Source organism: Balaenoptera ricei, chromosome 10, assembly GCF_028023285.1.
Source record: "Balaenoptera ricei isolate mBalRic1 chromosome 10, mBalRic1.hap2, whole genome shotgun sequence".
Classification (NCBI taxonomy): Eukaryota; Metazoa; Chordata; class Mammalia; order Artiodactyla; family Balaenopteridae; genus Balaenoptera; species Balaenoptera ricei.
In genome coordinates, this window is record NC_082648.1 from 1703565 (window position 1) to 1724708 (window position 21144).

At 52.1% G+C, this 21144-nt stretch overlaps 1 protein-coding gene across 6 annotated transcripts in view; it reads right to left on the bottom strand.

The window, feature by feature from the left end:
- Positions 1 to 453: 453 nt before the first annotated feature.
- Positions 454 to 21144, bottom strand: part of ERC1 (ELKS/RAB6-interacting/CAST family member 1) — a 423805-nt gene continuing 403114 nt past the window's right edge. For 4 of the 6 annotated variants that reach the window (XM_059935032.1, XM_059935033.1, XM_059935034.1 and 1 more), the window contains one exon: positions 4798 to 8371. In XM_059935032.1, coding sequence (XP_059791015.1) covers positions 8234 to 8371 — 138 coding nt within the window. In that variant the 3' untranslated portion in view covers positions 4798 to 8233. Of the gene's footprint in view, positions 478 to 2449; positions 2468 to 4797; positions 8372 to 21144 lie in introns of those variants that run through there. The other 2 variants (XR_009505264.1, XR_009505265.1) reach the window with 2 other exon arrangements.

Here is a 21144-nt window from a genome sequence, read left to right on the forward strand (position 1 = left end):
TGTTGGCATCTGACGCCCCTGGGGGAGGGCACTGCAGCCAGGATGGGGGGCCTGGAACAGGGCAGGTGAAGAGGCCCGAGACCCCCCGCAGGAGACTTCCCACTCCAGGTCCCGTGTCCCCCATCTGTGGGAGTGGGCATCCTTATTTCTATTTTAAAAAAGAGGAAACTGAAGGTGAGAGAAGCCAGGTGGACTCTCCAGGGCCACACACCCGACCCGCACTACAGACCGGACGGGGACCCCCGTCTTCCGACTCCTGGCCCACTGGCCTTCCCGCTCATGGCCAAGGGCCCCACGGGCCAAGCCCTACTTTGCCCTGGTTGCCCGCCCGTCCAGCAGGGTGGGGGTCCTGCTCCCCGTACCTCCACAGGCCCCGCAGAGGCCAAGCGTGGGGAGGGGCCGGGCAGCCTGGAGACTCGGTCCGTCGATGGCCCCCCGGACAGGAAGGCTGAGTGGCTTCTCGAGTTTTCTTTTCCCCTAAAGCATCAGGTGGCTCATCCTGACGTCCACACTATGGTGACAACCCAAGGAGAGCCTGACCGAGCCCTCCAGCCGCCCTCCTCCTCGAGCTGGCCGGGCGTGGAGGCCCTGCCGTCGTGCTCGGAGGCCGCCCGCTGCCCACCCAAGCTCCGGGCAGGGATGCCGCAGCTTCCCGCCAAAGCCCGACGGGAATCCTGAGAAATAAATTCACGGGTGGATGCTGTCCTCGCCCTCCCGGGACCGCGGAGCACGTCCCTCCAGGCACAGGCAGCCTGGGGACGCCCAGGACGGGCAGCGGGTGCCAGGCGCCGCGTGGATGGCGGCGGGAAGGCGGGGCGTCCCGCTGGGCCCAGGCCCCTGGGGGAGCCCCCGCCCGGTTCCTGCTGGTGAGAGCGTGGCTCCCCTCTACCCTCTGAACCCCACTGTCCTCGATGCCCCAAACCCTCCGGCCAGGGGAGGGGTCCCCACACCCTCAGCCCCTCCCTGGCTCTGAGCCCTGGACTGGCCACGGGCCACGGGCCAGAGAACAGGGAGGGAGGCTGGGGACACCGACGGGGGTCAACCCCCAGGCCCCTCACTCCCTGCTGTGTAACCGGGACCGGCCCCAGCCTCCTCCCAGCGCGTCCCACAGCCTCGGGCTGGCGGACCGCTCCCTCCCAGCCCGGACACCCAGCTGCCTTTCCCTGGTCAGCTCCCCGCGGTGGCTGCAGGGGGCACTTGGGTGCGTGTGCCACGCTCTCTAGCAGGCCTTCCTCTCAGGGCATCGCAGGCCTCCGGGCACTGACCTTGGGCCCCGCCGAGCCCTCCGGCCGAGCGAGTGACCTTGCCCTGGGGACACCAGACCACTCGCCCATGTCCCTTCCTGCCTCCCCCTCATCCTTGAACCCCTCTGCTGGCAAAACTGTCTTCTAAGGTCAAACGTGAGGCCTGTGAAGAGCACGGCCTGCCCTCCTCTGCCCACCTGCTCTCCCCAACCCGCCCCCGTGGACCCCGTGCGCCCAGAGAGGTGGCCACTGAGGGGGGTGGAGAGCACAGCTCTGGAGACAGAGCCCCACCGTGGACGAGGGCACGGCCCTGGGAAAGCTGTGTGGCCGCCCTGGGCTCATCTGTGAAATGGGGCAAGAGGACCTACCGCACGCGACGGCCACGAAGGCGCCACGAGACAAACACGTGATGTGCCGAGTCCTGAACTGGCGCCCAGGCCACGGTCCCGATGCTGGAGCCGCTGAGTGTGGGTGAGGGAGCCGGGGGTCTTGGGGGAGGCCCGTGTGGGATCCTCGGCAAGCACTGCTGCAGGGTGTGGATGTTTCATAAGACACGCACGGTAGACGCAGTGTGAGCAGCTGGGTGCCCAACGCCCGGCTTGGACAGACTCGCAGCCAGTCTCCACGTGTCCACGTCTTGCTCGTCACTGCCTCCGCGGCACACGGGCTGGGTGATCTTACAGCAAGTCGCGGACGTGAAGAAAGCAAGTCTATGCTTCACACTCTTAAAGCAGCTTTCAAACAGGTGAAACATGATCATCCATTATCCCCGTTACGGCTTGTGACCTAGAGAAGGCTGGGAGACGAGGTCGAGGGCGGCCGAGGCTCCGGGCTGCGAGTCCAGGGTCCCCCCGGACACCTGGGAAAGTGTGTGGATCTCAAGCCAGCGTCCTCAGAATGGTCCCTCACCCCAGGGTCTAACCAGCTCCTGTCTTTGGGCCAGCCCGAGATGCTCCAAATAATCGCAATCTTCTCCGGATCCAGAGAAAAAACCAAGTTAATGGACGGAATTCTCCACTGAAACTTCTCCTCTCACGTATTTTCCTTAAACCTCGGGGTCTCTGCATCCCTTTGTCTGCAGCTGAGCTGGTGACCACGGGGTGCATCAACAAGCAGTGAGACAGGATGAATGGAAAACACTGGGACAGCGACCACCGCCACCTGACGGCTGGCTGTGGACACATCTGCTCGTGCTGGTGATTTCGTGCGGCAAAATCCACGTCCTGCCAGCGAAACGGTTCCCGCTTTACAAGGGAAGGACGGGCAGCAGCGGGTCTTCAGCCCTGGGAGCAGCGCTGCGTCCCAGGCTGGAGCGGGTGAGGCCGGGCAGAGCCGGGCGTGGCAGGGCTACGGGGTGGTGGCACTCGGCCCCCAGTGCCAACGCCCGGGTAGGGGGGCAGCAGGACCTGCACGAGAGCAGGCCAGCCCCGCCGTGGGGGACACACAGAAACAAGCGAAGCAGAAAACCAACTCTCACCAGAGTGCCCACAATAATTTCTCCCTGAGCATCAGGCCCAAGACAAATGCCAAAGCTGGAGATTTTCTGAGCAGATGCTCTCGGCAGCCTGGTACTCCTGGTACCTGCCTTCTGTCGGCTGACGCAGCTCACACCTCTGAGTCTACACACGGGCGCACGCCCCAGGGGAGCTCCAGCACCCCCTGAACCAGACCCTCTGAAGCCGCGCCCGCCCTGTGGGCACTTGTTCTAAGCTCTGGAACCGTCAGAGCTGAAACGGGGACAGGGGCTTGGGCCTTGGTGTGCGGACTGTGAAACACAATGAGGGGCTTGCCAAGCTGGAGTCCAGGTGGGCACCCAGAGGGGTGCCCCCTTCTCCACGTCAGGGCCAGGGTGCTGTCCGCTCTTCCCCCCTCCCCTGACCCGGGCACCCCTGCATCCCTGGTACCCCGAGTGGGGCTGACCTCATGGGGACCGCGGGCCTCTCCTGCTGTGCAAGCATCTGAGGACACATTCCACTTGGATGAGCAGACTGCATGAGGCTCAAAGAAAGACACAGCACATGATTTTTAAATAACTTTATAATTTCCTGATGGATTTAGTTTGTGAATAAAAAAGAAAAAAAATGAACAAAGTGTTTACAATAATTATCAAGGCAAATTCGACTCTAACTCAGTTTCTCCGTAACGTCACGGTCGCGTCGGCCGCACGGCGGGGCAGGCGCACAGCTGAAGGCAGTGGTGCGTGCGCCCACAGACCCCACCCCTCGGCCGCTACTGTTGCCAGAAGGAACTCAAGCTACGGGGGGGCAGCGCCCGGCGCCCTGGGGCCTCATCACAGGGCAGCTCTCCCTCTGGAGCAGGGGGAGCCGTCCCAGGAGGCCCGAGTCCACCCGCTGCACACCCGCTGGGCTCGAAGGCCCCGGGCCGCCCCCGGGGGTCCACCGTGCCGAGGTGGAGGACAATACTGCTGTGGGAGGGTGGGGGGCTGCCCCAGCCCGGGGGGGGCTCGCTGGCTTCGGCAGGGGCCGCCTCCCTTCCTGGCCAGGCCACCGCTAGGGCCCAGACGGACGGCCTGGGCCTGGGAGACCTGGGGTCTAAAAAGCTTTCAGGGAAAGGATCCAGGGACCGAAGCCAGAGGAACTGGGCTCTGAGGAGGACTCACCCACCCAGATCGTAGGCTCCAGGCTGGCCGGGGCTCGGCCCGTCTTGGACGGGCCACGGGATGATATAGCACCAAGAGGGCAGGAAGAGGTCCAGCGCCAGGCCCAGGTGAGCACACAGCATCCGGCACACGGGGCTGCGGCCAGTGTGGGCTCACAGACCTGGAAACCTCCCGCAGAGGTCCTGAAGATGGACGGGCAAACCGGGGCCCAGGAGCCTGTTCCCCTAACTCAGCGGCTGCCTCCTTCCCTGGGTGGTCGCCTGCCTGGACCACGGCCACCGTGTTTCCCCAGCGGCCGGCTCAGCTGCCACCTCAGCCAACTCGGGGAGACGGAAGGAGCCTGGCTGTCCCAGAGCTTGAATTCCTTTATTAACGTGATATTGGTGGGAGTTTTTGAAACACAGCTCTTTAATTTTTCAGTTCTACAACTACTTTGTAATATCTTAATAATCTCAACAATGGACACAATGTAACCGCCCCAATTCTCTGAACCACACAGACAACACCGACAAGCAGAGAAACAAAAGGGGAGGTGGGTGTGGGACAAAAACCCACTCCCCCAAATCAATCCCTAAAACCATCTCTCCCCCAAGAGTCAGGAGGAGAAATACCTACAATAGGGTCACAGCACTCGCCAAACACATTGGAAGAAACCAGGAGACACTTGGTTACAGTTTTGACACTAAAAAGTTTGGAAAGTTTTGCTTAAAAAGAGTAAGACAGCCATTTTGTTCAGAAGGATTCCCCTGGATGTTTTCTTCTTGCCCAAATGGTCCCTTAGTTCACGTGGGGGAAACACCAGATTCCTCTGAAGACACTTGACGGTGCGTCCCTGCCAAGAAGCCGGGGCCGGCAGTGCGCGGGGGCCCAGGTCTGCTCGGTCCAGCTGCCCCCCCCCCCTCCCCGCGCCCGGTCCCCCGCACCCTCCCCTCTCCTCCTGCAGCCCTGGGCCCCCAGCGGTGGGAGATGAAGCTGCGGGGGCGGGACGCAGGGCCCGTGGGGACTCGGGAAAAACCACTCGAGGGCCACATCTGCATGGCCACGCCCTCCTCTCCTGCTCTTGCCTCAAAGGCCCCGAGGCCACCCGTGGGCCTGTGCTTACACAGTGGGCTCCACAGGAGGGCGCGCGGGTGGGAACAGCAGGACTCCAGCAGCGAATCCCAACGCCGATCCTGACCATCAGCCATCGGCCAAAACTTGGAGACGACTTCCTCTTCTCCCCTCCCTCTGAGGAGCGGGTGAGCCAGTGGCTCCTGCGGAAAACCCAACAGACCCTTATGGACACAAAGGGCCGAGCCCCGTTGCCGCCATCCACACTGGAGGTGCCTCGGGTCCCGTCTGCTTCACTAGTATTTCTAAAGCCCAAGTGTCAGGAAGAGAGGAGCCTTCAGATGGTAAGGTACACGGTCAAGGTTAGAGCCGAGATGGATTTGGGGATTCCCATTCACATTTCTTCACATGTTAAAGCCCACTTAAAATCTTTTCCATTTCAAACGGTATCCAAGTCCTTGCAAATCTCAATCCAGATGCTGCATCAAGAGCTCAGTGAGTGCCTGGGATGGAGGTACATGGGAAGAGGAGACGGTCGCATCGTCCTTCTTCCGTCCTGAGCCCCAGGGCGGATGCCACCCACCCCCCTCTTGCTTCCCCCTTCATGATGACTTTGATCTGGGTACAGAGCTTCAGGTGCTAAGGGGAACAAGACTTGCCAATGGGATGGAGGAGTTTGGTGAACATCACAGGTAACCCGCAGTGAGTTTTCAAGGTTACAGATCTTCGGTAGCAGCTCCATGAACTTGTGAAACCACGAATATCAGAAGAGGTCACGGAACGACAGATCTCGTGTGGTGGGAATTGCGCATTTAGCAAATGTTGGCTCAAGGAATGACCTAAACTTAGTAAGACACTCTAAATGCTAGAAACTATGTTAACTTTGCCTGTGGTATAAAGGCAGGTCCTTGTTCACTCTTAAACTTTAGCCAGAGCCGACTTTCATCCAGGACCATACAGCCCCTAGAACCATTTGAGATGCTAGGATGACCACCCAAGACGCACCGAGGAGAGTCCCGCTGTGGTTCAGAGACAGACAGATGGCGTCTGCCCGGAAACTGTTCTTCTCAGAAGCACTTGCCCAGAGGAATCCCATAAGGCTCTGGAGGGGAAGCACAGGAAGGAGAGCAGGCAGGAGGGCAGGTGGCAGGGATGGCATCTGACGGGTAACGTGGAGTCAGCAGGACCCGGGAGAGCAGCTGGAGGAGAGCCGGCCGGGCCCGCCGCTGCTCTGCACGGGCCCTCTGCTCCCGCTCCCTGTCTGCTGAGGCCCCGGGGAGGGTGTCGCTCTACCGCAGCTCTTGCACTGTGGTGGACAGCGTGAGATTCCGAGACTCCAGCCCTAAAATACTGGGGGCTTCCTACATGATTTATGGGCCGTGCCATAAATAAACGGGATTGAGGTAACTGACCACAAACGGCCACCACTTACTGTCTAACCTCCGCTGCACCCCCTCTCCGGCCAGCCTGGCTGTCAGAAAGCATCCCAGTAAGAAATTTATGAGCAGAGTCCATTTAAACCTTCGACAAGGAGCACTGCACAGCTTCTCACAGGGAGAGCTTGTTTTACGGCAGGGAGTCAGGGCAGCTGGAGAGGCGACCATGTAGGTTAATGGCACAGTCACAGGCTGCTGGCGGGAAGATACAGGACTGACGGCTGTGAGGACCTAACAGGCAGCATCGGAGAACTTGGGGGGAGAAAGGAGAGAACGCAAGACAGACCCATCTAGCCCAGCAACTCTTATCAGGATGTGAGTGTCTGGTGGGTGTCTGGCCAGAGAGGTGGTCAAAGGGCTACAGAGCTGGGTGAAGTGGTCTACTTCTCGGTGCCTGATACTTAAGACTGCCATTGTCTACGCTCGGGGAAGATGTCAATACCTTCCACAGGATTTGCAACTTTGGGGTCAATTTTCTGATTTGCAACATGGACCTGGCCGAGTTCGACAAGGTGCACCTGGACGTGTAGAGAAAACACCATCCACCGTTGCGCAGCCCATTACACAGTCCACTCTCTCAGGGGACAAAACCCCGAATCCCGAGTCACCAGATGGGATCCTGCAGGCGAGTAAGTGACTCAGCCCTCTGCCCCCCACGACCCATAAATTCCATTATAACGAGAAATGCTGATTTGTGGAAGCTTTTTCTGGAAAAGATACCTTCTATTAAGATGGGGGAGGGGAAGGGTATGCCTTGTACTGTTCTGACTTGACCAGGTGGGTCTCACAGAATCCTCGACTGCCCTCCCTCCCTGCAGAGAGGCTTTCTTCCAGGATGGGTGCCCGACAGCGACTTGCACACAGTAGGCACTTCATAACGATTATCCGAATGAAAGAAAGGGGGAAGGAACGCGTGTGGGATGAGAAACACTCATCCGAAGCAGAAGCTCTGGACCAGGAGGAAAGCTGAAGGGGGGAGGCTGGGCCGCTGAGCGGGGAGCACGGGCGCTGGGGCGAGGCAGAAGCACGCTTTGGGGCCTAGACTGCTGACGAGGGAGGGGTTTGGGAGAAGCCGGCCTGACCCTGAGGACCGGTCGCCTTCCACAGAAGCAGAGCTGCAGGGGTGACCACACTGCCCTCTTCTCTGTCAGTGACAGATGTGATCTGACACACCAAGCCAAAGGTCCTCAACGAGAGGGACTCGCGCCAGAGGCTAGGAGAAGCGCAGGGACCAGTGAGGCCCAGAGGCCAGGATCTCCGAGCCCCGGCGCAGCCCGCCCGCAGTCCCGCACAGGCGGCCCTCGTGGAGAGCAACCAGGACGGTGGGAAAGAGAAGAGTCGGTCGGCTCTCTGTCCCTGCTCTCTCTCCCCACCGTCTCTTTTTTTAACACTCTTTTTGAGATTGTTTTTTGTCTTTTTTACCCTTTTACGAGAAAGCACCTGTTGTGACATTAGAACACGCGGCATCCTGGTCTGCAGGGAAGGCATCTCTCAGTGAGCTGAGCTCTGCAGGGTCCAGACTTAGTCCTCACGCCACGGACAGAAGGGAGGAGGGCTCTCCCCCGTGTCCCTCTGTCAGGGCACAGCCGCCCGCGTCCACGGTGTCACTGCTGATGGCTGGATGGCAGCTCTCCACGGAGGCTCGGCCACTCACCCACCCTGGACAGCAGGACAATTAGCGCAGAGACAACAGCAGAAGATAGGAAGACAGACGCAGAAACGGTGCTGGAGCCACACTCGCGGGACTAACCAAGACAGGGCAGAGTCTGGAGTGTGTGTTTGCTGCCAAGAGCCGTCTGAGCGCCCCCTCCTCGTACTTCTTCCTTCTCGGCTCCTGGGCTCATCAAGCGGGCTACTGGGCTGGCCGCTCCCCACGGAGACGGTCACGATGACTCTTCCAGGGCGCTGACCACCTGCTCCAGGATGTCGGGGCAGTGGTCTGCTATCTGCTGCAGGATGGCGTTGGCAAACTCCTGTAGCTCTGAGCTGTCCCGCTCACCCTTCTCTAACTCGTTCTGAAGCTGCAAGGAGAGACGGATTCAGATAAAATAAAACAACCCTATTGGCACTGAGTTGAGAATTATTGTTCACCAATAAAGAGATGACATTTGCAACAACGGGGATGAAACTGGAGGGCATTGCGCTCAGTGAAATAAGCCAGACAGACAAAGATACATACTGCGTGGTGTCACTTATATGTGGCACATGGGGAAAAAAATGTCAAATCAAATTCAGAGAAACAGAGAGTAGAACAGCAGTTGCCAGGGGCTGGGGGTGTGAGAAGTGGCAGCGGGCGGTGAAAGGGCACACACTTTCAGTTATGAGGTGAATGAGGTCTGAGGCCTAAGGTACAACACAACGGCTAGAGCGCATAACACTGTGCTGCAGACTTGAAATCCGCCGAGAGAGCAGGACTTAAGTGTCCTCGTACAGAAACGAAGGAAATCGTGAGATGACGTATGTGTCAGTAACGCGACCGAAAGGATGGAGAATCCCTTCACGATGTCTGTGTACATCACACCATCAGGGTGTATACCTTGAATATATTACCGTCTTGTCAATTTTAGCTCAATAAAGCTAAAAAAGAAAAGAGAAGTGACAAAAAAGAGGCAGTTTCTATGTGAAGTCTTCCTGTGTCAAAATTAACCATCAGGAAAGTGTAAAAGTAAATATCAAATGTCTCTCCCTGAAAACGAATGTTAGTGACTGGTCCCAGGCCCCGAGAGGGGGACTTGCAGAGCCGGGCTCGCACCCCAGGGCTCGCACTCCGGGAGTATCCTCCCACCGGGCGACACCATCACTCACAGGCCCAGGAGAGGGAGGGGCACACGCGTGACCAGGCAGGATCTTCATCTTGCACCCTGGTCCCTGCCTGAGGGAGGCTTCCCCCACAGGCCACGTGCCACTCCCTTGCTGACTGAGCCAAAGAGAGACACGCCAGTCCTCTGTTTGTTGACAAGTATATTCCCTATTGTCTTAAACACTCTCTCTGACATTCCTTGAGGCACCGAACCAGCATGTACTGAGGGCCTACTACGTGCTAGGTGCTGAAAGATGAACGGATCTGCAGGTGCACAGATGATTATGACCCAGCAGGGAAAGGGCCGTGACCGAGGCCTGAACACGCTTCGGGGGAGACAGGAGGATGCCCGCTTCACCCTGGAGGGGTCCGAGATGTTCCCGAACAGGAGTGTGTCCAGGAGGTCAGAGACAGAAGAGGCGGTCAAGCAACAGCAAGTGCAGACGCGCAGAGCCACCTTGGGGCTTGGTGCAGACCTAGGGAGAGTGAGCCTTCCCTGTGGCTGAAGCATCAGGCAGGAGGCTGGGTGCAGAACGACAGAGGTGAAGCTGAAGGGACAGACTGGGGCCAGACAGCATACACAGAGCTATGGGGTTCAGATTTCATCTGGTTAAAACAACAAGGACGACAACAACAGCAGCAAGTTCGAGACCTTTAAAACAGCACAGGGACACGATCAGCTTCATTTTCTCAGAAGACACTAGGAAGATAAAGCACGTCAGCCTGAGTGGAAGGAGGGACATGTCGAGGGAGGTTACTGTCACGAGCCCGGGGAGAGTGAAGCAGGACTAAACGTAAGGTGGGCCCAGGAATGTGGGGGGCCCAGGTGGGTGGGAGATTTTCCAAAAGCAGGATTGGCAGGAGGCAGGGTTACGTGAGAGAGAACAGAGAGTCAGACAACTGAGACTGAAAATACAGGAGGCAGAGCAGTTTTAGGAGAGGAAGTAAATTAAAAATTGAGTTTAGGGGCTTCCCTGGTGGCGCTGGTTCGAGCCCTGGTCCGGGAAGATCCCACATGCTGCGGAGCAACTAAGCCCGCGAGCCACAACCACTGAAGCCCATGAGCCACAGTTACTGAAGCCCACGCACCTAGAGCCCGCGCTCTGCAACAAAAGAAGCCACCGCAATGAGAAGCCCGCGCACCGCAACAAAGAGTGGCCCCCGCTCGCCGCAACTAGAGAAAGCCCACACGCAGCAACGAAGACCCAACACAGCCAAAACTAAAATATATATTAAAAAAATTTTAGTTTAAAGTGTAGTTAAAAACGTAGGCTCTGGAGTTAGGCTGCCTGGGACGCAATGCCAGCTCTGCCAATTATTAGTCTGTATGACCTGGACCCCTCGGAGCCTCAGTTTCCTCATCTGTAAAAAGAGGCAATAATATTTATAGGGTTGTTTTAATGACTTAATGAGATATTCATATAAAGTACAGTACAATGCCAGACACACAGAAAATGCTTGGGAAATGTTAGACGTTGTTGTCATTATTGTTACTCTTGTTTTTATTAAACAGATAAGATTACCCAGAAAAGAGCATGTAGATTAAAATGCAAAAAGAACCCAAGTTTCAATTACACTGTTGACAGAATCTAGATGCTCTGAGCCAAGAATGACTATGCTGCTTTTTCAAACATCAATATAGCAAAGAGCTGGGAACAGATTTGGCAATCTTCTTTCTGCTAAATGTTGCTAAAAGACCAGGACGTGCAAGGGCCAGATTCAGACCACACGAAGTCTTGATGTACCTCAAGCTCTGGCTGCATCATATGAATAAGAGTCTCTGAAACGGGGAAATCAGAGAGGCAAGGGGCCTTGTGAACACGGCTGCACAGGCTGGAAACCAGAAATACTGCTCGGTGAAAATGCTGCAGCTCTCAGGTCTCTTCAACCAGCTGACGTAAGTGAGGAGGTTATGAGGTTGTACTGCTTCAGTTTCTTACCTTAATCCTTCCCAGGAATTCTCTGGACAACTTTGGTTTATATTCTGAGCCAGGAATCTTCACAAGTCATGTAGTTATTGCCCATGAAATATTTTTTATTCTAATTTGGGTTCTGTTAAGTTGATAATCATGAAGTTACTAATGAATATATTTTAGTTTGACAACATTTTTTCAAGGGTTTTATTTTTCTGATTTAAAAAGTATTACACATGCATTGTAGAAAATTTAGAAAAAAAAGGCACCCCCCCCAAAATCACCTATAATATTAGCATCAGGAGATAACCACTTCTATATATAGTCATATATTCCTTAAGACTTTGTTTTATTGTACATACATGGAATTTTAGAAACAAAATGGCAATGATATTATATAGATTATTTATAAGCTGATTTTGTTTTCACCTAAAAATATACTCTAAATACATTTCCAAACCAAATCCCAAAGGCTCTTTTTGAACCTTGGTAACTGATTCTAAAATTTATCCTGAAGTGTAAATATATAAAAAGAGCCAAGAAAACATTTTAAAGGAAGAAAAATGATGTAGGACTTGCCCTACCAGATTATAAAAGAGTATAAAAGAACACTAATTAGAAGAGCATTGTATTGATAAAATTAGATCAGTGGGATTTAGAATATGATCAAGATGCATTTGAAATCAATGAATTGTATTAAGAAAACTGGGCCCAGTTGTGGCTAGATTCCTACTCATGTCATATGTAAACATAAATTTAAAACTGGCTAAAGATCTAAATTTAAAAATTATACTGGGACTTCCCTGGTGGCACAGTGGTTAAGAATCCACCTGCCAATGCAGGGGACACGGTCCAGGTTCGAGCCCTAGTCCAGGAAGATCCCACATGCCGCGGAGCAGCTAAGCCTGTGCGCCACAACTACTGAGCCTGTGCTCTAGAGCCCGCGAGCCACAACTACTGAGCCCACACGCCTAGAGCCCGCGCTCTGCAACGAGAAGCCACCGCAACGAGAAGCCCGCGCACCACAACGAGAAGCCCGTGCACCACAACGAAGAGTAGCCCCCGCTCACCACAACCAGAGAAGAGCCTGCGCGCAGCAACGAAGACCCAGCGCAGCCAAAAATAAATAAATAAATAAAATAAATTTATATAAAAAATAGAAATGTAAAAACATTCACTCAAAAAGTACTGACTGATTCGCCCATGAAAAGGAAGGCAGTTCTGACACATGCTACAACATGAACCGTGAACACGTTATCTGGACTGAGAGAAGCCAGTCACAGAAGACCACACTGTACGATTCTACTTTTATGAAATGTCCAGACAAGGCAAATCCAGAGTTAGAAAGTGGATCAGTGGTTGCCCAGGGCTAGGGTGGGATGGGGTGATCAGAGGGAATGATGAAAATGTTAGAAAGCTGATTGTGGTAATGGTCGCACAATTCTGAGAACATATAAACCTATTACATTGTACGTTGTAAACGGGTGGATTGTATGATGTGTGAATTGTATCTCAATAAAACTGTAGAAGCATACTGAGTCCTGCATGCAAAGCGCTGTAAAGGCCACAGAGAGGAATGAATGAGTGCTATGGCCTTCAGCTTGGGTAGAAAGGGGGGTTGGCAGTAGATGTTAGAGGACAGAAAAGAGGGTCAGTCCAAACAGACAAACAGTAAGAGCTGACCAGGCGCGGAGGAGGAGGAGATGCGCTTGGCTGGTCCTCGAGGTTTGTGTCTCTGCAGAAGCAACGCCAGGTCTCCCCAGGCCGGCCAGGCGTAGGCACTGCCCCGAGGACCCCCCAGGCCACTCCACGCTCTCAGTGAAGCGAGCACCTCTTTACCAGAACAGCGGAGACAAACTGGCGTAAGTTAAGAGAACGATGGCAGGTACGGCTAAGACGCAGGGTTAGAGGAAATAAACAGGCGACCTGGAGGAGCGGAGACTGAGAGTGGGAATGTGATTATGACCCACAAACATCAGGGGTGAAGCAGAAGTGGGAAGGGTGACAGCACTGGAGGAGGACGCAGAGCCAGAAGTGATGGAAGAAGACCAGGGGAAAAAAGCAGAGGTCGACAATAAGGCTACGCTTTTTCCAACATCTAATGAATAGTCTGCCTGGGAAAAGGTGTTTAAACACAGAGAGGGTCAGAAGAATCAAAAGTTTAGAGAAGGCAGTGTTCCTTCATTGGTGGGATCTGCTCGCCATCCCGCAGGCCTTCCTCTGTCTCCAGGGGTTACGGCTGGTTTGCACTGTATCTGGAAGCAGCATTAAATGTGGGCACGGCTGAGCAGGGAGAGACTTCACTGGCACTTGATCCATTATATGCTAAAATTTCCTGTCTTGAAAAGAACTCTCAAAGATCAACCTTTCTTGTGAAACTGGAATTACTTTTTATAGCTACTTTTATTTTATTTTTATTTTTATTTATTTATTTATTTTGGGCTGTGCTGGGTCTTCGGTTCGTGTGAGGGCTTTCTCTAGTTGCGGCAAGCGGGGGCCACTCTTCATCGCGGTGCGCGGGCCTTTCACTATCGCGGCCCCTCCCGTTGCGGGGCACAGGCTTCAGACGCGCAGGCTCAGTAGTTGTGGCTCACGGGCCCAGCTGCTCCGTGGCATGTGGGATCTTCCCAGACCAGGGCTCGAACCCGTGTCCCCTGCATTAGCAGGCAGACTCTCAACCACTGTGCCACCAGGGAAGCCCTGGAATTACTTTTTAAACGAGGATTTTTGTTTTGACTTTGAAATGCAAAGCTTTAGTCATCCTGAAGTCCAAGGAGCACAGAATGTGTCGGGAACATGTGGTTAAAACTTCGGACCACTTCGGAAAGAAAGGCAATGTGAAGAAACCAAACGAGCAGCTTTAGACAGCTGTATTATACAGCACAGGTGGGAAAACAAATCTTGAGATGGATTAGTACCTCGTGATTTTAAAATATTTCATTAGCATGCGCAGCGCGTGTAAAAAAGGAAGTTTCTGCATGGTTTCAGATGTGGCAGGTCCCATGGATGAACTGGGAAAGGTATATTCCAGCTTCTGAAACTTATCAGATCTCACTCAAGATATTCCTGTCCCCACCCCTGCTCCCACCCCTCAGGTCTGCCTATCCATCCCTCACCACCTCCCCAAAGAAAGGGCCCCTTAGACTTCACACCAGGAAAGAATTTCCCAAAACATACACACATGTGATATTTGGGATTTAATGAAAATGCTTATTACATCTTAGCCACAGTGAAGTATATCCTTCTCTGTCCCTCTTCCCTTCCTTGTTAAAGCTACAAATCCAAATTTGGTGGATATAAATATGACTGAATAATCCAACAAGATCTTCCATATCCTACCGTCTTCTTGTTTACTTTCTTAAAAACACTGTAATTATACGTAGCATGTAGGGTTACACAATCTCCCTGCTAGATATAGAGATGCAATTTTCCCTGTATGTATTGAAAGCTTTGCATCTAAAGACAAACAACAACAACCCTAAAAACATCTCCAAGTAAATTAATTTCCACTAAACTGCAAAACAAACTTGTTCCCACGAATCCCGCAAGCTCCTTCTGTAACGTAAGCTTTAAATCCCGTACCTCAGCCTCTTCGTTTCCTCCATATATAGAATATCTAACACAAAACCTTCCTCAAGTGTCTTGGGCCTCTTTCTACTTAACCGTAAGTGAACTAAGATGCCCTGGAGGAAGGGACTCTTGTAGTAGGAGGTGTACAGGTATGTGCCTCCAATAGAGAAAACAGAATACAGGCTCTGCTAAAAGAAACAGGGGCTTGGAAATGTGGGTCAGGATGACCGGGAGGGCAGCGTCCTGCACGTGGGCCTGCTGCTGTCAGTGGCAAAGGGCACAGCCCAGGACGGCTCAGGACAGCTCACGGTGCCAGCAGCCACGAGCCTGAGGACTCGTTACTACGGTAACGCAGGCCTGACACAGCCTACCTCAAAACGACCCCACGACACTGCTGTTCCTCCTCCTTCTCCAGGCTACCTTGACCACCTCCCACGTCTCTGTGCCGTCAACTAACTCTGTTTCCAACCTCTTCCCCTCCCCGGTCTTCGACCACAGTCTCAGAGGGCACTCTCACCCCAAACTTTCTGAGTCTGCATCTCACAGGCTAGACCAATTTTCCTTTCCTTCACCATCAAACATCTAAAAGATCAGTCTACATTTGCTATCTCTGTTTCTCATTTCCCTCCTTAACATCTAAGAATTTAGTTTTTGCCATTTCACCAAAATTGCTCTCTCCAAAGTTTGCTAAACTAAGACTTCCACGCTGAAAACCACACGACATTATTTGGAGAAGTAACACAGCTCTTAAGTGTAGGGATACGACATGATGACAGGTTGGAAGACTCAATATTGTAAAAGTGTTAGTTCTGCCCAAACTACCTATAGATTCAGCGTAATTCAAATCACAGCCGCGGCAGGTGTGTGTGTGTGTGTGTAACTGACACGCTGACTCAGAGTGTGAGAGGAAATGCAGAGCCCAGAATAGCCCGAGCAATCTTGGAGAACGATCATGGAGAAATCTTGCTACCACACAGAGCTCTCGTTATTAACACAGCTTGCGACTGGCACAAGAACAGACACAGAGACCAAAGGGACAGAACAGAGAATCCAGAGAACGAGCCCAATCCTGGGAGTAACCCGAATGCCCATCAACAACTGGATGATAAACTGTGGATATTCACGCAACGGAGTGTCAGCGGTGAGAATGGATGAACCACGCCCACGCACAACGTGGTGCTGAACAGCAGATGCCAGACAGCAGAGTTCACACCGGGTGATTCTGGGCAGATAAAGCTTAGCAACAGGCAAAGCCAGCCTGTGGTGCTGAAGGCAGGCTGCTCCGGGAGGGGCCAGTTGTGACTGGAAAGCGGCTCTGCCTCTCGTGCCCGGTGCTCGTTCCACGAGCGTGTAAATTCACAGACCTGTACACATGACTCATGTGGTATTCTGCGTGGGTGTCATACCTCAAAACCTAAGACTCCAAACCAAACCGAACCTCAAGGATCCCCTAACAGCACAACCTGTCGCTCGCCGGCCTTCGTCCAACACAAGCCCCCCTGGACACCTGGCCCTGGGGACACCTGCTCTGGACTCTCCCTCCTGGCTGCCTGGCTCTCCTCCACCTGTCCGTTAGCCCATCTGTGTGGTTCTTCCCTGTCCTGCGGCTGCTCCTCCCTGTTCTGCTTCCTGCGCGACACGCAGGGGTTCCCTGAGGCCTAAGGAGACCGTCCTCTGCTGCCCTCGGGTCACCCTGTCTATCCTCGCTCCATGAAGTTCAACAGTCACAGCAACTAACCTACTGGACGCGGATCCCGGCCGGTTCTGCTCTACGTGCTTTAGTGAACCAGCACATTTAATCTACTTTCTTTGCCAACTTAATTATTTCTTTTCAGGTGGGTTTTGTAAGACTTTTTTACTTAGCAGAGAACTGCACACATATACAAAACAGTATAATAACCCTCATATGACCTACATTTAACCATTTTCAAGGTATGTATGAGTATAACTGTAGCTCCCTTCTTTCTCTTGAGCTTCAGACTAACATTCGAATGCCTGATAAACACTTTTTTGTGAATGTTTCACTTATACATCAAATCATAGTGTTTATACTGTTTAATAAACTGTTCTTTTCACTTAATAATGACTAAAAATAGTTTTTCATGTGATTAAGTATGCTTCTAAAACCCAATTTTTAAATGGGCTGCATTGTAATCCTTTTAATGGATGTATTATAATTTAACTAATTCCATTATTAGAAATGTAGTTTGTTTTCAGTTTTTCACTACTATAAATATTAATGTGTTGAAATTTTCTGTACAGAAATCTTTGCATGTCTATGACTGTTTTCTTAGAATTCCTGGGTCAAAGGGTATACATCTTTTTAAAGTTTTTGACCTGTTACCAAACTGTTCAGAACAGTTGTACTAATTTTCAGTCAACAAATAAGGGTGACCATTTCCCAGCCTCCCGGTCCACTGGGGTCACACACACACCCCAACCTTGCCAATATGACAGAGGTGCTTTCGTTTGCAGTTCTTTGTAGTTCTTTTCATTTGTGGTGAAGCCAAAAATAGAGGCGAAACATTTAAAAATATATTTATTGGCCATTTCGTCTTCTGTGAAATTCCTGTTAGCGCCCTTTCCAGGCCATGTTTCTTTCGGTTTAGTTTCTTCCTTGCTGATCTCCTGGTCACAACCCTAACACAGGCTCTCGTATCTTAGCATCTGTTGCTTATTGCAATAGCTTCACAGTCATTTCAACCTTGGTTTGTAGGAGTAATCTTTCTAAAACAGGTTGGATTAGGTCCACTCCTCTTCCAAGATCTTAAGCGATTTCCTACCTACAACAGAGTCCAGTTTCCTTGGCATGGCATCCACCCTCCGGCCCCATCCTGCTTTCCCAGTTTCATCTCCCGGTACGTCCGTGCCACCCTCTGTCTTTGCTTTCACTCTGATGTGGTTCCCTCACCCTGGGGTGTGGACAGTCTTACCTCCTACACCTCCCTCTTCCCCATCTAACTTATCCTTCCTGGTGGAGATCACTCGCCCCCTTTGTCTGTGGAGACATCCCTTTTCAGAGGTGAACACTGCTGAAGTATTCATTTTGTCTCCTGTTTCAAGAGTTCGCTACATGTTCCATTCCCCAACTCTTCAGCAAGCTCCTCAATGAATTCTTTTTTACATACCAAGTCTGCCTAGCAAAACAACCTGCACATAGCAGACAATTGAAAAACAACTGGAGAATGAACTAAAGGAAAAGATGCTAATCCTGGGGGAAAACACCCATAACTTTCCCAAGAGCTTTTTAAGATAAATCTGAAGCATCTCCAAATCAAGACTGTCTGGTGGTGCAGGCCTTGTAGCAGGACACATCAACTATCCATGGTAACACCCACATTGCTAAAGTTCTCAAAGGACAGAATATGGCGCAAGCACAGGATACCAAGGTGGCCTCTGGCAGGAACTTTCTGGCTTTGTCTGCTGAATGTTATGATAATGTATTCTGTTCTTAGTAGCTATTCCAGCCCTCAGAGTAGTAATATGATTTCTAGAGGGACTCCAGCCAAGAATCACAAATGCAACAGCAACCCAATCTGGATGCTCAAAGCAACACACATGGGAAGGGTGTGTGGCAGAAAGGCAGGGGGTGTGGGGGGGGCGTGTCAGCCTCCACCGCTGCCCAGGGAAGAAGGCATTTCAGAGAGGATACCTCACAACCTCACACTCCACAAAAACACGTCATGAAAGGCTGACTGTGAGAGAGACCACTGCAGCTCCCTTCCTGCTTTCCACGTCAGGACAGCTGTCAGACAGCAGAGCTGACAGTGGAAGGATGATCAGGACACAGCCGGGCGGGACAGAGGGGCAGAGGCACAGCGGAGGGACGGGCTGGCAGACCTGAAACTGCCCAGAACATCCACCGCCAGCACAGGCCAGGGTTTCAGGGCAGCGGTGGCCTCTCTCCACAGCCGAGTCAAGGCCAAGGTAGAGTGAACAGAAACCCATGAAAAAGGGAAGGCTTAAAAGAGAGAAAAAGCCTTATTTCAAGGCACATAGTTCTCTATTCACAGACACAGGATGAGGTGAAAGAGGAGGATGGAGGGATGGGTTTAAAGGAGGGATGGTTACAAGAAACCTGACTGAACAGATTCAGTCGTGCTTGGCAGTGACTCAGATTAATTCGTTTCTGCAGCTGGTTTGGTGGTGGGTGGGAAATTATACAACAGATGCTCAGTTTGGTTTAATCAGACAAGAATCTGAACTTGAAGTTTCTGACAGCTAGGTCCCAGGATGCAGAGGCCATGAGGTCTGAGCTGTAAATGGACATGACGACTGGAGCCTTCCAGAGGTGACGGTCAAGCCGAAGTCGTCCTCTATCCTGGCCAGATCTGGGCTACAGTCCCCAGCCCCAATTAGCAGGCTGCTTAACTACATTTACCCAGGAGATATGAAGACATGAAATAACCCGAGTTTGGATTTTCGAACAACTAGAATAAATTGCAATGTATTTTGTCATAATTATCTGCTGAATAAAACATAAAACTTACATGGTCAGAGGGACCTGACAGCATGGTGGATATTTCATGCCCAGGTAGTAAATATTTCATTTACTTTTCTACAGGAATTGGGTCACTTTTTTGCTCTGTAGAATCCCTCTAGCATTTAGTAACAGGGAAAATCAAAGTTGCCCTTGAAGAATCTGTCCTACGATTACTCCCCACAGATTACGATAAACTCCAAGGCCCTCCCTTCTTGTATTTCAAGTCCGAGCTTGCAGCTTGAATCTCCCAGTTTCCTTCCCAAGGTCTCCCCCAACCCCAGCTGCTTACTGTTGAGAGCCTGAAGCAGCTGCTGCCCTGCCCCGGACTCTGCAAGATGACCGGATGCGGTGGTGACCGTGAAGTTGCCGCTGGGCCTTCCCCTCCCCCTTCCCTGCCTTGCAATGAACCCCTCTGCCCGGCAGTGTCTGGATTTGTCTTCCTAAAGAAGGAAAGACTGTTGTTGCTTAGGCCAGAAGTAAACAAGGTGTCATTGCTCCTCCAGGACGAATCTGGAACAAAACGATGCAATAAAAACGAGAGTCCATTCCACCAAGGGGATCCACAGTCAGTTCCACTGATGACAACAGGCCACTGCACGGCGATTTCCTCAAGATTCACTTGGTGAAATAAAGGAACTTCCTCCTCTCCTTCCCTCACCTCACAACAGGTAGCAAGGTAGGAGGAAAGCCCTGGCACTAAGGCCTCCTGAAGCATGAAAATCATAAATGATTTCCCAGTAATGCCAAGAGCACGTTAAGCCTGGCACGTAGGGGGTGCTCCCTAAACAGCTACTGAATGAATGCTTGCCATGTGCCTTAGGGCAGCTAGATTTTTCAATGGTTAAAAACTAAACAAAGGTAAAAACAAACCAAGAGCTTCTCTGCTTCCCGGCTACGGCACTGAAAATCCTGCAGTGTGGTACCGGCAAGCCCCTAGCCCCGAAGGAAATAAGGCAGAGAGGGTTTTTCGTGACTCTGTATTAGTCCAAAGCACACAATTTAGTTTCTACACTAACCCCCTCCCCTACAAAATATCAAACAGTGGAACTACCAGACCTAAAAGCAGGCCGATTCCAAAACTGAGAATCAAAAGCCTGGAAGGGAGCTAACAGAACCCGCAGTTCAATTCTCTAACCTTAAAGTGAGGCGAGCAAGGCCTAAAGAGGTGACGGGCCTGCTGCAGTTTAGGCTGATGGAGCGTGCACCCCAGGAAACCTGGGGCTCGTCCTTCACGCCCTGCCAGCAAGCGGTCAGGGACCAAACTGCTGTCTCCAGATGCACAAGTGCTCCGGAGAGAAAAAGAGGATATCTCTCCTGCCTCAGAGGCGAGTTTTACAAAAAAGCTGGGCTTGCTGGCTAAACACCGGACCTCTTAGAGTCGGCCTGTCACTGCGGCTTGTCATCTTTTCAAGGTTAGCGTCAGTCACGGTTTTCTGAGAGTCAACAACCTGGAGTCAAGTGACCCAGGTGAACTGGGGTCAACGGATCTAGGGACCAAAACACAGGTTGCTAACACCTGGATACAGCAGGAGCTGGAACCAGGCACAGACAGTGTTGCAACAGTCCAGGTTTAGACAGTTATCTGTACATAAACCAGCACAAACTTTTGCTTGCCGATAATTCTGTTTTGTACTTGCAGATGTCACTAACATACTAACGTCTTAATTTCTAACCTACTTAGGTCTCCACACTTCTAAAATGCTGGATGCGTTCCTGCCTGAAGTATTCTTCCCTGGCTGAGATAATCTGAGTTCTTCTTTGTGATATTCAACCTCCCAGGTTACTCTCTTTCCAGAAAGGTTCTGTCTTGATATAGGTGTTATACCTTCTCTGAACTAGTTAGGGAAGGGAGTGAACAGAGGAGGAGACAGAAGACATGGCTACAAAAGATAAAAGTGGGAAGAGACCACCCCCCCAAACCCAGTAGGAGGTTTCACATTGGGCTGATTGGCCTCCTATACATTAAATTTCAAGAATCAAGAGAATGGTGGGGGGGGGGGGGGAAGAGAATGGGGAATCCTCTCTTGT